The sequence below is a fragment of the Trichoplusia ni genome, chromosome 1, assembly GCF_003590095.1.
Source record: "Trichoplusia ni isolate ovarian cell line Hi5 chromosome 1, tn1, whole genome shotgun sequence".
In the NCBI taxonomy this organism is placed as follows: Eukaryota; Metazoa; Arthropoda; class Insecta; order Lepidoptera; family Noctuidae; genus Trichoplusia; species Trichoplusia ni.
This window is the reverse complement of record NC_039478.1, coordinates 18,424,704-18,441,820: the sequence shown is the minus strand read 5'-3', so window position 1 is coordinate 18,441,820 and position 17,117 is coordinate 18,424,704. Positions and strand designations below refer to the sequence as shown.

Sequence of the window (17,117 nt, the reverse complement as noted above, 5' to 3'; positions counted from 1 at the left end):
AAACATAGAGGACGTTGTTCGAAGCGTGTCTCATCCTTTAAAATGTATAACTAACGGCTAGTAACAAGCAAAATTATTTATTCTGCGCCAATCTGTAAAACAATACAATACCTACTTATTATAATGACCGTCTCTCGAAAACTTAAGCCACATTATCATGCAAATGCATGTGTCGAACGATTAATTTCCCTCTATGTTTAGACCTTTTCCAACTAAATCTAATAGTCTTACACAATAAAGAAATCTCCTTAAAACGCTTTAGGTTCACTGCGGGAATCGAACCCGTTACCCGTCATCCACCATTAATAATAACATTTACAAAAGGAGTCACCGTGTATTGTATCACACTTTGTACATCGGGTGTGGTCCCAGTAGGACGGATTTGCCAAAAAATTCGTAAATAATCTGTTTTGGTCGGTGCGCGATGACTTGCCACGCATCGGCCAAAAAGCGGAAGACGTCGCACATGGCTGCAGGTTTAGTCAGTAAGAGTAAAACACTAACCACATCATCTTGAAAGTGGGTACATGAGGATTCACCTGCCTTACCAAAAAAAAAAAACATCATTTCAGGTATCTTTCTATACCTATTTATTAATTTATCTCTTCAGAGCAAACGTACTTCCTCTTAAGAGATAAAGTCATGAACGGAAAGTGTTTTTAAGTAGTTATTTATACGAGAACACTGATTAGACTCACACGTCAGTAAGCAAATTGATAAAGTAACTAATTATAATATTTACCTTGCGAAGGTAGATAAGAATAAATCTATAACTTATTGGCGTCATCGCTATTAAAAAGGAACAAGACACTTCAAGGCAGGTTTTTTGCTTAATTAAGACGATAATAGTTCGGGGAAGCAGTTCAAGGCTTTTTATGAACTGAATGCTGAACCACTGGACTAATTCATCCCTCTTGTAGGTACTACTTGCTTGGGATCTCGAGTACATGAAATAAACTTAACTAATAAATAAGCAGCTAATCAAAGCATGTGTGTACTTTAGATAAGTATCTATAAAAAACAGTTGAAATTAACAACTCGTACAGGAAAGTTAAAGATAAAAATCGGTAGCCGTTTGTTTGTTGTACTTAGGTTATCATATTGCCGAATATTTTAAATACGGGTTTATGACGTTGCTTGTACTCTTTCACATAAAAACCACTACGAAATTCCAAAAGCTTCTTTGGAGACTGAGGGTGTCTTGGTACATGCGTCTTGAATTTCAAAGTCCAGCGATACAATAATTAAATTTAATTTTATAAGGATAAAAATAGGTAAGAAAAAAATATTTTAGTAAATATTTTCCACATTTATTATCTCTATAAAACTTATTCTAGTAACAATATATACAACCACATTATTCTTACAATATGCGAGACAAAACGAAGGTCATGATAAAAACTTTAAGTAGGCATATCTCAATTGGCTGACCCTTACAACTCAATAGTTAGGAACATTAACTATTTCATATCCACAAAAATATGCAAGTATGTATATGACCATACTCATTAGCATGTAAACTTAATAAACAAATATTCGTATAACAATAATTAGTTTAATTTAATCCAATAAATAAATGCATTCAATAAATCCTAAAAAATCTCTGTAAACATTTCATATAATTCCAAATTCATTTAAATCCTGATAATTGAGCAAAACCAACAAAACTGTCTATTAAATTATAATAAATAAATAGAAAAAATAATTAAATTAGCAAATTGCTCGCAAAAAATTTCACTAATCCCACATTTGTATTTGTTTTCCTACATGTATATGTTAGCAAATATATACAGTTGTAAAATGTATAATAATATCAACATTATGGCAATCAGATATAAGACTTGACAATGGCAAGCAGTTCTCTTTATTCTAAATGTTTTGTGATTTAATATCTACAATTTTCCCTTTTGGCCTGAACAGACTGGGCATAACATTAGCTATATGCACAGAACAAAATAATCTTACTGTAAAATACATTCAACAATAAAAACAATATATACTATTTCTTAAAGATTTGAGTGTCTCTCGAAATCTAATAATGTTCTATTGACTGTTGCTGTATTTGTAAGTAAAATTATTTTGTTATATAGCGTGTGATGATCAATGAACAAACGTTACTCAACGCTACATAGGTAATCCGAGAGTTCCGATCACTGCACTCTTATGCCATTCCACATTCATCATTGCAATACACCCGATTTAAATTACACTTTCCAATAGTTACATTAGGTACTACGATATTGATATTTTGAACTACCGGACTACAACTTCAGGTACGGAACCCGGAGTATACACACACTTAACTAACATTAACATCTATTATTGTTACCATGTTCATCGCGTTAATTCCTTCTGGAAGTGTACACTAACTACAGTTATATCGTATGCACCTATAAAATTCGTACAAGCTGCCTCAGTGACTGAAAATAATTATAAATTCAATAACAAATTTTAATAAATAGTTTACAGCGCAGCGCATAATCTATATCGGTACATCTAGTAGATGCATCGTAACTCTTTGGTTCTATACAATTATAATATTGCTTATACCGAAGCACTGTGACACGCAGACTGTGCCAGTCTCAGTACAAAAATACTATGTGATGTACGTCAGTCTGTGTTCCTTATTTCTCTTCGGTTCTCTGGGCGGGCCGGCCGCCTAGCATGACTTGGATTTCGTCGACGCTCTTTCCTTTCGTCTCGGGGACGACGAAGAAGATGAACACGAACCCTACGAGCATGATACCGGCGAACAGCCAGAACACCTGACCGGCTCCTATCGCTGTGTTCAGCGAGTTGAAGGTGCTGGTCACCGTAAAACTAAGCAGCCAGTTGAGTGTACCAGCTGTCGAGCCGACGAATGCCTTGATGTCGATCTGGCAGAGTTCACCGGCCATCATCCAAGGGATGGGTCCGAAACCAAGGGAGAACGCGATGAAGAATAAGGACAGAGACACAAGAGGCAGCCATGAGATGTTCTGAACGATGTCTGCGTCAGCTCCGTGAGTCTGTTGCAGGAAGAAGTACACTCCCAGAGCAGTGGAACACAAGCACATGACCAGGGCAGACAGGAGTAACAGGATACGCCTGCCGAGCTTGTCTACAACCAAACTGGAGATGAATGTGGCGACCACCTGGATCACACCAATGATGATGGTGGAAATAGTGGACGGGATAGTCGCTCCAGCGTCAGCGAAGATTTGAGAGGCGTTGAAGATCACAGCGTTGATACCAGACAGCTGTTGGAACAACATCAGAGCGTAGCAGATGAGGATAGCCTTCAGAGCAGTCTTCTGTTTAATAGCAGACAGGTAAGATACCTTGTTCCTCTGGGATTCTTCAGCTTTGGCCTTCAGGTTGCTCAGTTCGTAGTCGACGTCGTAGCTGCTGCCGCGGAGCTTGATCAGCGCTTCTCTCGCTTCGTCATTCCTGCCTTTCACGACCAAGAAGTTAGGACTTTCGGGCATGAAGAAGAAGACGATACCGAAAACAATCGGGATACAGGTACAGAGGATGTTAAAGACGAAAACGCTTGTGTAGCCTCCGACAGCGTAGGCGAAGAGAATACCGATGGTTATCATCAATTGGAAGTAGCTTCCTAGAGTTCCTCTGATGGAGTCCTGGGCTATCTCGCTGGTGTAGGCGGGGGCTGTGACGCAGAAGGCTCCGCCGGCGACACCTGTGATGAACCTGCCGGCGATCAGCATGCCGACACTGCTCCCGAAGGTGATGAGCAGCCAGCCTAGCGTGAAGGGCGCTACGAGAAGCAACATGGTCTTCTTACGTCCGATCATGTCCATGACGAGGCCGATGGGGAAGCAGATGAAGGCGGCTCCGAGGTTGATGATGGAGGAGATCCAGTCGCCCTGCGCCACTGACACGGGGAAGTCGTAGTCAGAGGTGCTGTTGTCTGTTAGCTTCACCATCACTGGCGCGGACCAACCAAGCATGGAACCAGCTGCTAGCGCTCCCAACGTAGCTGGAATCATAATATCATTGTTCGAATTAATTTGTGTCCAATTTGAATTATTGATTTAAGTCGAAGATATTGCAAAAAAGTAAACATTTTTTTATTTCAACTTCCAGTTTTAAAACCAGTTTACATATTAAACTGAATGTAGACACTATACAAAATGCATATACGAGTAGGTGCTATTACATATTATGTCGATAATTACGATGAGAATAACATAACACCTGCACACCGGCCGGCTGTCGGTAATTATCATAAGTACTAGTGCTAACAGATCAATATAGATGACAGTGTTTACTAGAACCTTCTTAAGCTACTCAGATAATATTTAGTATAGAAAAAAATATTCGAGGAAAAATAATGGTAATAAAATAACTATAACTTTATATATGTTTAAATTATGCTATTGTTATACATATTATCATGTTTTGAGGTCAAACCATTCCGCTAAACTTGGTACGTCTCACGATGACGTGAGCGACATCTAGCGTATCAATATTGAATTACGCGACTTTACTTTTTAAGTTATATTTTGTTTCATTAACTGAGTTTGGTTATTACCGGACAGTGCAGCTATATACTGCGGCAGCTTGCGGCCCCCCTCTCCTCGCTGCTCCACCAGCTCCGCCTGTGACACGCCCATGTCTGCCATCCCGCCGTTGACGTCTGCACGCTGGAAACAATACACAAGACATTGAGGCATTGTTCGAATATATTTTTTTACAATAATTACAATTTCGGGTATTAAGGTAACTGGGAGAATAGAATGCTATGAGGCTAAAGTCTCATTTAATTTCTACAATAAAAAAATGTTGTGATGAGACTACGAGCAGCTACAGTAGGTAAGAACTTTACACACACTTGTTCAAATGAACTTTTACCAACGCGAAAATAACATAGTTTTAACTATTGAATGTTTCTATACAACAATTCCATCCGTAACAATTTGTATGCCTCAATGAGGCGACTTCAGTGGTTTTAAGACTTAATAATGCCACAAAGTAAAGCAAGGAAACCTTATTACAGATGCTTGTTTAAATAAAAAATGTAGAATATTACATTGAACTGATGATGATTGTGATCACACACTGTCTTTTACATTTCAGATAAAAGTAAATTGAAAAAAAAATAAACAATTATAAGACAATGTATGATAACAATATGACATTATTGATACTAATATAAAAGCGAATATTGATAACGAGAAAACAACATTCGCAGAAACGGTCCATAATGCCAGCAAAGCAGGTATCATTGATAATTGAATGTAAAAAAAAATGCTCTGAAAGTAGGTTTCCAGTAATTGTGATATACAAACACGAAATCGCCCGTATAACGGCAATGGCAAGGCTATGTAAATACTTGGCAATTGTATACATCATTGAAGAATGAAAATAAAAAACTTGAGGGTAAAATGATCAACTTTTCGATTACCGCCAAACCAGAAAGTACTTATCGTTCACAATAGAGTGACGTCGTGTTAACGCGTAATAAAACAATGAGGACGCATTAAAAATGCAAATAATTAAAAAAGTAAACAATTACCACATCTTGAAAACTATTATGGAATCCGGATGCAGGTAATGCCGCCAACAGCGGTTCCCTTTCAGGGTCGCTACCCCTGCGTCTGTACAGCGACGACCTCATTTTGAGCGGAATTTTGAAGGATTATTGTTTAACTAAGTACACAACTACGGCCTAGGCCTTTACGAAGAATAATGTTATTGTTTACAAGACTTATCTACGCGAACGACGAATCACTGAACAGCTGACGTATTTATTTTCAAGTTGACATGTCATTTCCAAGTGACAGTTGGAGTCAGTGTTGCAAGTCAGTTTGGAGAAAAATATATATCGTGAGTGTATTTTGATTATGTTTATTTTATGGCTCTTTTTTATGGTGATTCCATACTATACTACAACTTTATTTTTGTATTTCCAATCCATTATTTTATTTGCTATTAATTTCTACTTAGTTCGCCTACTTTGTAAAAGGCTTAGCAAATTACCTTTATGATAAATTGCTCGCTGTAAAATGCAAGGCGCGTTCCGGATCGTGTACCTTGGCACTGCATTAATTAATTTACTTAGTAATAAGAAACAGTGTAAACATGCAGGTCGTTAATCATAATTATTTATACTCCTGATCACCCATCAAATTGTTTTTACAAGACGGTCAGTTCAGTTATTATGTATGCAATACCTAGCTCTAATCATTATGTTTCTAAATGGAGTGCTAGTTATAGCTGATACTCGTCTTGCATACATAATTGTCTTCTTTTGTTATTGTTGTTTTATGTGTACAGTAATATTTCGAAATGGTTCAAGTCTTTTGTACTGAAGATTACAGCTATTATAGACTAGTCTCATGGTCAGTTTTCGCGTACAATTTGTGCGAAAAAATAATAATATTTGAATATTTATGCTGCCAACAAATACTGAGGGGTAATATTTATTGGACATGGTAAACGTGTAATTTTACTACATTTTTTACAGTTCTATTTTAAAAATCTGATTGTCCATTTAACTAGGTATATCCTACCGATTTAAAAAGCATTTAATTCATTTTAAGTGGCTATTTTTTGTCACTGCAGTGTACCTTTGCTAGGTTTACCACTTCAATTACTCAGTCAACATTTTTTCTATGATTACGACAGCAAACCATGTCAATAATAACATGCATTAGAGGTTCACGAACGTACTTGACATTGGCATTGCATGACCCTCGATTCTTGGTCAATTATAATGATGCGGCAAAATTACAACGCCTCAATATGATATGCATATTCATGGATACAAGGACTTTCTTACTTAGTTGTATTACACATATTACTCGTGGAATGACGATTCATCTTTCAGTTTCGCAGAAAATATGGCAAAACAATGCATTATCGGAGCATTCGGAGCTAGTTTCCTAGAGAGTTTGTGCGTCAACAAGTTGTTGTTATGTTATATTAAATTTGTGTATATTTTGTAGATAAGTTGGCGCGTTTATAAAGTCATTTCAGTAATTATCCTAAGCACAAGCTTGCTCACTTATGTACAACAGACAAATACAAATTTGGCTTAGATCTAACACAAATATTAGTATCAAAATGGATTTAGACGAAAAAATGATATTAATCGACTATAGGTAAAACAATTATTAACTTCTTAAACAAATTGATGTTTAACTTTAAGACTAGCTTGTTAACTCGGGAACTTTATTGAGGAAATCCTCCTTTCTAAGCAACTTATAATTATCTTGTAGATGCTTTGCAATTACATTTTACAATGTTCCGAGTGATCGAGGTAAAGCCGTTAGCTGGACTGTTGCAACTTCTTAGATATTTTAATGTGTTTCTCTCATAAGACATTAGGTACGGTACTGCGATGGTATAATTGCAAGTAGAGATCAGATGTCTTAACGGAAACTGTATAGAACTGCTTCTAGATTGAAAGAAACTTGTTAAGTGAAGCGATAATGTAGAATTGTATATTATTCTTAGTTATTTAAAGATGCTACTGACAAACGTAAAGAAAAACATTGTGAGAAATAATGGCTTTTAAATATGGAAAGCTTAAATCGACAATTTGCCGTGATCTAGCGTGGTGATCTATGGCTCAAACCGTCCCTATATGTGAAGAGGCCTGTGCCCAGTTGTGGGAGATTTTCGTGCTGGTGATGTGTAATATTGAGTAGATTTCTTGCTTTGTTCCTTGATTTTGCGATGAGTATAATAGCTACTGTATTACTGAACTCACAAACACAACGAAGTCTACTCAATTAATTCTCACATATTAAAACTTAAACTTCGTCAAAATCGTTTTTAAATCTGATTTTCTCTCAATCATTAAATGACGTTAAGTCGTGGGAAATTGTCCTTTAAGTAGAGTTCCGTTTCATATTTTTTTACAACTCTGCACGCTGTATGAAATACTAACGTTAATTTTTAATATCTTAACGAAACTTAACCAAACAAAGAGCGGTATGATTAATAGGAAAACGCCAATAATTTGTGTGTCATGAGAATCATATTTTAATAACAAACGCATTTAAATAGTCTAGATTCTATTGTTCTCGATTATTTTACTCAAACATTAGATAAGTACTGTACTAGGAAATATATCGAAGTGATATCGATAAGAAGAATATAAATACATAAATACTTGACATATACAACAACCCGAATTCATTTGTGTTATTACAGATAATTTACATTATTGGTAGGTATAACTGTAAAAACCTAATGCACAGTTATCAAGTCCAATAACAGATACGCCATATGATACTCCTTACACAATGCTGTTATGAAAATATAGTGCGGGGCCACATGTATGTGTTGTTTAATCTTTCAATCAGGACACCGCGTCCGTCTAAACTCAGTCACACTTCCCCCAAAGTAATAGCATTGATTAATAATTTATGCCTTACTTTAAGTTAAGTTAAGTTAAAAGTAAAGTTGCCATTCGTCCCGATCAGTCCAGTTTTGTCCTAGTTTCAGGGAAGGAAGAGCGTCTAGAGGATTCACTTAAATTGTGGTTCGGGTTTCACATAGTTAAACGAACCGACGAATCAACTGGCGTGGTTAAAACCAACTTACATATGAAATTTCCAGGCTTTTAAAATCCGGGGTTTTCACGCGTCTTGTCCGTGAGATCGAGATCGCCACCCTGTATAAGAGGTTTGTTAAGGCTTTCTACGTTTCTTTTCTATAAGTTTTTACTGGTAACAGGAATTTTGCCATTGTGGAAGGGAGTCAGTATGTCTCGCTTGACTCCAAACAGCAACAGTAACTTATAGTAAGCGCGAGTCACTAAATAGTAGAATGATTAAGAGAGCTATTTTTTTAAATGAATGTCATTTTTTTGCCCGCATATAAATTCCCCTTCTTCGTGGTCATTAGTCTACACTATCAGATATTTATACTAATCTAATCTGTATCTCACTGTTACTAGGAGCTTTAACACTCTCACACGATAGTTTTATCATTTTACTCCTGACATAATAAGTAGACGATGAACGATAGCTGATAACAAGATCCGCTCTCTGTTATGAGTCTATATTACTAATATATAAAGCTGAAGAGTTTGTTTGTTTGTTTGTTTGAACGCGCTAATCTCAAAAACTACTGGTTCAAATTGAAAATTTATTTTTGAGTTGTATAGATCATTCATCGAGGAAGGTTTTAGGCTACATAACACCACGGTGCGACTAAAAGGAGAGAAGATACAATGGAAAATGTGGAAAAAACAGGGCGGGTATAAATCATAACTTATATCTTCTAACCACGCGGACGAAGTCGCGGGCAACAGCTAGTGTTGTGATAAAGTTAAACTACAATACTTACCTATTGTAAAATTGTATTGCAGATAAGATTAAATCAAAATGTTAATCCATTCGTAATGTTTTAAATAACTGGGTTTAGTGGAATGTTGGCGTTGTTTATAATACCTATTTAGATACTAATATGTACTTATCTTTTCACATAAATGTGAAATGACGTTTTAATGGCGCTTTCTATTGATTTTTGATAACGTAATATATTATGTCATAAACGGTTTTATTTATCGTTAATTGTATCGTGGCTAGGTTACAGCTGCATAAGTTGATATATCACAGGTTAAGCTACGCTTGATACGGTCGGTACGTGACTATCTCAGTATGTTTCGGAAGGCCGGCTGTTATTAACACTGTATAAAAGCTAGAAACTCTGACAGCCTAGATAAATCAACCAATCGTGTTGCCTAGGTAATCGGGAGGAGGGCAGATAAGCAGTCGCTCCGACCGGTTGAGCTGAAAGTCGGCTCCAACATAGTTTGGAAAACGCTAAGATGATGATAATGAACGAGATGTATCATTGACTAATTAAAAAAAAATCTTTTAATTTTGCGACGGTCCGGTGTAACATGACTTTTTTATACAGTCGAATTAAATGATTAACAAATCTTCAGATTAATCTTAAAACCGTTTCAATTCACGTGACAGTGTTTCCTCGTAATAAGAAAATTTGTGTTCTATTAAATAATCGACGATATCAATTTAATAAATTAAAAGTCAATCGCTTTGTGATCAGAGCAATTTGCTGGTACAGAGGAAACTAGGATTTAGATATCTGACTAAAGTCGCTGTTACCTTATTTGTCTAAAAATGTCCAAACATAATATTTATAAGTATTATGTTATGTTGTTACTCAAACTGAGTAAAGCTTTGTTATAAACCTTTGAGATGAGATAATCATTTATCTTAACATAGACAAGCACTCAGGCCGAATGAAGATATACGATCGAATTTGTTTAAAATGTTGTCTGTAATACATTTATTTTTAAAAAGATACAGACTGTTTTAAATATATTTTTATGTAGATACGCGTAAAGAAACGGTAGATACTGGATAATTTATTTAAAAATTAAACCAAACCTGAGACAAAACCTATTACATTCCTTAGGTGACTTGTCTAGACATAATATCATTATAAATATCTAGCATCTAAGTTGTGCCTTTTTAAACTAGTAGCAAAGCTAAGAGAAAGTCAGCCACTATGACATAAAGAACAATACATTTTTACCAAAAAATAAATAAAGTTACGTATTTTCTCTCATCTAGTACGTACCTTAAGTACTTACATGAACAAAATAAAACTGCTCTCATGCCACTAGATTCTCAACTTACACACAAAGTTAATAAGATAGATTTTTGTATATTTACATAATACGAGGTCCTCCCAGCTGCAGTGGCGACTGACGTCACAATATTCGACATTAACACTCCTGTCGCTAACCCCGGTCCAAATGCCGGGACACTCAGGAAAGCAAACGAAGTACCGAAACCTGACCCAAACATTTCGACAAAAACCAATCACAAAATAAAAAAAAATGATTAAAAAACTGAACACAATATTGACAACCGAATGCAGAGAAATGTTTAGAAAATAAAGAGTAAATCAGATTTGCATTCAATATAATCTTGTCATTTTTCTCAAATGTAATCTCTTTGATGGAATATTACGTAGACAAGAAGCCTCCATGATAACTGATAGCAGATATCTTTAAACAACAATATTATGACTGTTAAGTCATGCGATATTTTTTTGTCCTTATGCCAACTGAAATTATTCGCAACGTTCTATATACCCCAAAAATTTATAACCCCCGACAGGGACCAATATTCTAGAAGCCGACCCCAACATAGTTGGGAAAAGGCTAGGCCGATAATGAGTGTCCAACATAATAAATCATCTTTTTCAAATACGGAGATTTGTGAAATACACAAAACATACTTGACAATCGGTTTTCCATATCACATTTTCTCAATTGAAATCGCTCAATCCATTAAGGAGATATAATGCCACAGCCGGACAGAGAGAACTGTCAATCTTATAACACGCCCCTTTTCGCGTTGGGGGTTAGAAAGAACATAGATTAGTGGCTCTCGAAAGAACAAACCACAATAAATTCATTTACATTGTCCTACACTTTTTGTGTAACAACTTACATTCTATTATGATCTACAAAATCAGAGCGTCTTACATAAACAACTAGGTGCATAAAATTGTGCTCTGAATTAATGTTAACATCGCGTGCATGCTGCAATTGATTCATACCTAGAAATAGACCCGCCTGCCAAGCGCAATGCTAGATTTTCTTTGACGGCATGTAATTGTGACCTACAAACGGAGCCATCATACTCGTCACTTATCATTTGACTGTTTGATACTATAATGAATACAGCAGTTCATTATTTAAGGGAGTTTAGTTTTAATTGTGTTGATAGAGACGACAATGTTGTTTTGTTCAAAAGTCAGCTAAAAACTCTTTCGTATTTTTATAAGAAACAAGGATGTTCTAAATCGAAATCAAAAGTTTAGAAATTTCAAGTAGGCCGTTGCCGTTTCCCAGACACTTTTAAAATGTTTCAGTATTCCGAATGTATGAGAAAATCCTCCTAGTTTCACGTATTTTCTTTAATCTATTGAAATGTTATAAATAATGCAATGAAACAGCATTATTTAATTATTGTTTTCAACTGCGATTGCTGAAACATGATAATATCAAAAAATATTAATTTCAATGTGTTAGATAATGGTATCGATTGTTAAAAAGGATATAGGTATATAATTTAATCAAAGTTCATCTATTTGGGGGCCTGCCGCCGTTACTGGGGGTGTGTAACAAAGATGGCGTTCTACGCCGTCACGCGCTGTCACGCTTCCACAACCATATAAATATTGCTTTAAAACATAGTAGTGGACCCTCTTCATTACAGTATTAAAGTGGAATACTAAAACTTAATACACTTAAAACAACAAACCCACACTTTAAATGTCTGTCTATTAAAATTTTATCGAAATCTGTCTAGCCGTTTTTATAGTTGTGAATTTCATTGCTATCGGGTTTGAAGCTACCCTGAAAATTTCAGCCTGCTAGCTTATCGGAAAGTACCTCAAAATTGAGTTGCAAAAATCCAACCAAAACGACAAACAAACAAGAAAAGTGGGTGTATAAAAACGTGGGAAAATTATGTCAACTTTTAAGGTACGCCTACATGTTTGTATCTAGAATGCATTATAACAGCAAAATATAATAGCTTGGTTCTTGTTTTTCATAAGTTTTTGTTTGTAATTATGATATATGTTTTTTTTTTCTTTTTTAGGTAATGACCATCGTATCTGCTACGTCAATAGATTTTATCTTTATAATTTAAGGGTATTGGTGCTAAATATAAAGATTGCATATCGGTCTTTCATTCAAGGCCTACATTGTATATCTTGATGGTAATCATTAAGGGGCAATGCGATTTTCTTTTCAAGAAATACGTAGTTTGGAAAAACCGGTCGAATACGAGTGAGAGACAAATAGGCTAAGAAAAAACTAATCGGTTAGGTGACAAATAATGATTTTTTAATTTTTTCGTAACCCGGGTATTTATTTTAACTTGTTGTTATAGCAGCAACAAAAATACATCGACAAATTTGCTATCATTACGGTTCATGTGTAACTGCCTTTCGACAGACGGATAGATAGCGGTGCCTCACTGATAGGGTTCCGTTTTGATTACCTTTTGGATTCGGAACGATAAAAATGTTTCTGAAGAGTTAATGCATTCGTAAGCTAAATGTAATATCAATTTCCATTCCGGCAAGCGGTAAGAATATATCATACTACGTATGGTTGATGCGACCCGCCCGATACCTCTGCAAGCTCCACCTAAAGTGTTAGCTTCATTAGTTCACATTACCAAATAAATGGCCTAAGAGCCCATGGACCCCAGACCTACGTTATTTTATAAAAGCTGAAAGTTTGTCAGCGGATGCTCCCAACAAAGGTAGGAACTATAACGTAGGTCTGGCGTCCACGGGCTCTTAGTCTAAAAGGGGAAGTTTTAACAAAATACTCAAGTACACATGCTTACAATTATTTCAGAGATAACACTTTAATTTAAATACACCTCATTATAATATTTAAATAAAACAAGTTGGTCTTGAGACCAAATATATCGACATCGTGCCTTTGCAAAAGAAAGACTGAAAGAGTTAATTTTCAAGGAAAGCTACAAAGATTTCATTTGCATAATTGTTATTTTGCCGAACTATTCAACAGGTAAATACGTACTTATATACAGTCGAGTACATCATTACATTGTTTTTAAAAAGTTCGTACCGCGCAATCTAATAAATAGGGATCTAAAATATTGTGCGCGTAGAATCTCAATCTCTATAAAACCCTGTGACGAAAAAGCACAAGTTGTTACAAAATTAAATGTTACAATTTACAACACGTAGTAACTATTTAGTAATCTGTGCTACAACTTGGCTACAAAAAAAAAACATGTATATTCAAAATACTCGTAGCTAATAAAATGTCATGAACTTTCCGATGTTCATACATTTTAAAAGCGTGTAAGGGGCACACATGTAAATTAATTCGATATTACATTATTTCTTTGTGTTTACGATAGATTGAAGGGTAATAAATTATGTCCTGTAAGTGTAGCAGTCGACCTTTTTCCTATATCCGTTTCCGCATGGATGTAGACACGTCCGTGTATGAATTAATGTTTTCTTTTGTTTTGTTGCTTCTACGATGAAGGTGGTGAAAATGGTTCTGCAACGGTTTACTGACGCGTATTTATCGGGATCGCCCGACTAGTTTCGGACGATTAATCATGAGCTGACGCGATGGAGAAATATCAGCTCATGTTCATTATAAATTCGCGGAATTTATTATAAAAAAAGTGGTAAAAAATATCAAAATAAATTCGAGAACTTGTGAAAAAAATAAGTATGAAATTTATTAATACTTTTTTATGTTATTTTAATACATATATGTATGTTGTTTTACTGCTTAGGGTTATAAAGAGAGGACCAAAAACATTTATGTGTTTAAAATTAGTTTCCTAAAATAATGTGCAAACCTGTTTTAACTTCAGCACCTCCAATTATAAACATTCTTGGGTCACCCACCCGTTGATTCGTTAATTTACTTTTGTGACAAAATCTTATGACATAATTGTAGGTAAACCTTGAGGAATGATTTTAATAAATCTTGTGTAAAGTATTTTTGCGAATTCATATGTCATTTGAAGGTCCACATTTTATCTCTCCAAGTACTAGTAGTTGCTCTGTATTTTGTTGATTCTGTTGCTCTCTAGACATTTCCCAAATTTTGATACCAGAAGAGATTTTTTTTATTCTCATATACTTCTTCTAAAAACTGTATAATACTAATCTAATTAAGGCTCCTAATTATAGTTTTCAACACGATCTCAAGTTGTGTTTGACAAACACGCAATTTGGAACACAAAAAATGCAAATTAGACGTTCTCTTGTTTTCATACACGTTTCTGTGATACACGTGATATTCCATGACTTTTTTACGCCACTGTTATATATATAGAGTCTGCTAATATGGAGATTATATTTGACGAAGCCTTTCTTGGTAGCAATTTCGAGTTCAGATTTCTTGAAGTTTCGATCTATATACACGCGTAATCAAAACCTGTAACTTGAAAACGTAGTTGTTGTGTGTTGAATGCCTAAGTACTCGTAAGTTCGGCTAAGTGCAAAAAACATAGGAGTAAAGATCGATTCGAGAAGCACATTTATGTTTACTAGTGCATGACTAAAAGCTTAGTATGTATGGGGTTCGAAATGGTGAATTTAATGAGGAAGAAATAGTGTGCTTACTTCTCTTGCCTAAGATTTTGTGTAAACAATTTTCTGCCATTTAAAAATGTACAGAAAAGTCGTCACTACATAACAGTCATTTTGTTTCTGTTTCTATGCTTACTTAGGTTAAAATACTATAAAAAATTACAAAACGAGGAATTTGGAGCTAGTTAAAACACGCGAACTAGTCGTAGTACTGCTGACTTTATTTTACGACTATTTTATAATGTCAGCACCTAATGTCAGAACAAAATACAGCGCAATTAGCCGCCATGGTACCACTAAGTTAGGAACCTACTATAATTTCAGTCTGTCCCAAATGTGTTTTTTTTTAGTTTACCCTTGAAGCAATTTCACATTTAGTTGTCGTTGTATTCTAAATATAAATGTTAGAAAAGTTATAATTATTTAATTAGGTACCAAACGAATTGTTTATTCATAAGTATGATAAAAATGTTAACATTTAAATCAATTATTAATTAAAGATAAGATTCTACCTACTGAACTACTTAGGAATATTTAAATAATTGAAAATTAATCCTTATTAACTTTTATCGATAAGTTATGTTCGGATACAAGATAGACAATTCATAACAAGCTGTCAACAGGTAAATGTATGTTTCCGGTCACCGTTTTGAAATTGCTTTTAATACAATAATACGACTTCTGTTTTAACAGACCAAAGTAATATTTCAGACTACTTTTTCATGCTTTTTTAAGTCTTTTTTTAAAGGTAGGTAGGTAGTAGAAAGGTCCTTTTATCCTATTACTAAAGGTCTTTTTATCCTTTTATCGCGGGGCTACACTAACATTCACGTCACACAAGAACAAGTAATGGATAACAAAAGTGCTTTCTCTAGGTATAGAACGACACAATACAGTGTTCATTATTAAATGTATTATTATTATAGTACAAAGTAATATTTTTGAATAAATTATTGACGCTTTTTTGTCATTTAGATGGGCTAACGTTATTCTTTTGTGTCTTTTTAAGCCGTTTTCTATTTCTCCTGTCATAATAATATATTACGGTTTTTTTTTCAATACGTCGGTGTCGGTCATTCTCTATATCTATTCTTTAACATTTTTGCTGTGCCCGACTGATTACACAATGGTCATTACATTTGTTCAGTGTGGAGTAATTAAAATGTTGAGTATCTATGCTTTGCATTACTTGTTTTTACATTATTATTACGAATTATATTAAGTCTTAGTTTTAAGTCTATTCCCTTTCTTTCTAATAATGTCGTAAGTCCAATCTAATATATCCTTAGCGTGTTTAACTTAATAGCTACAAATTACATGCATACGAAGTAGGTACATTCGTGTTTCCATTTTCAAAGTCAAGGTTCTTTGATCGATTAAGAAGTATTACTTCTAATCGCACTGATTCTATCGAATATATACTTTATGAGGTATCAATTAGAGTCAGTTTTCACTTTTTCAGAATATTTTGCATCAAATGAAAATGGCATTGTGTGAAATGCAACATAAGATTATAATTAAGGAAAGTTTTTTTTTATTTCCTTTTATATTTCACTGGCACAGGCTTTCAAGGCAAAGGACTCCCTATTCTTCCAAAAGTGATACTTAATTTAAAAATAAAATATTGTATCTTTTTTTTCATATTTATAAGCTTGTATTTGAACCTACCAAACTCGCATTATATATTACTAATAGAAAATTATTTAAGTATAAGTCCTGAGTTGCGAATATTAAAATTCTCATTAAAAAAAAAAACATGTGAATTTATGCCGATACATGAGTACCTAGTTTAAACCTCTATAAATAGTGAACACAAATTTATTTATTTATTATGGCTCCGACTAATGAAGTTGTCATTTATTACAATTTTATTGCGATTGTTTAATCAACGTTGATTCAATGTTTTATGCCTGTATATAAAATAATAAATTGAGTGTAAATTCGATTCTATCGTATCTGGAATGCGGATACCGTTCTAAAGTAATTAACAATTTTATTTTACAGGGAAATGT

The 17,117-nt window shown here is 34.6% G+C and overlaps 1 protein-coding gene across 6 annotated transcripts in view; it reads right to left on the bottom strand.

The window, feature by feature from the left end:
• Positions 1 to 1,288: 1,288 nt before the first annotated feature.
• LOC113497880 (facilitated trehalose transporter Tret1) overlaps positions 1,289 to 17,117 on the bottom strand; it is a 54,520-nt gene continuing 38,691 nt past the window's right edge. For 4 of the 6 annotated variants that reach the window (XM_026877679.1, XM_026877669.1, XM_026877688.1 and 1 more), the window contains exons 2-3: positions 4,535 to 4,646; positions 1,289 to 3,979 (exon numbers count right to left, since the gene is read on the bottom strand). In XM_026877679.1, coding sequence (XP_026733480.1) covers positions 2,625 to 3,979; positions 4,535 to 4,646 — 1,467 coding nt within the window. In that variant the 3' untranslated portion in view covers positions 1,289 to 2,624. Of the gene's footprint in view, positions 3,980 to 4,534; positions 4,647 to 5,518; positions 5,780 to 10,661; positions 10,812 to 17,117 lie in introns of those variants that run through there. The other 2 variants (XM_026877650.1, XM_026877658.1) reach the window with 2 other exon arrangements.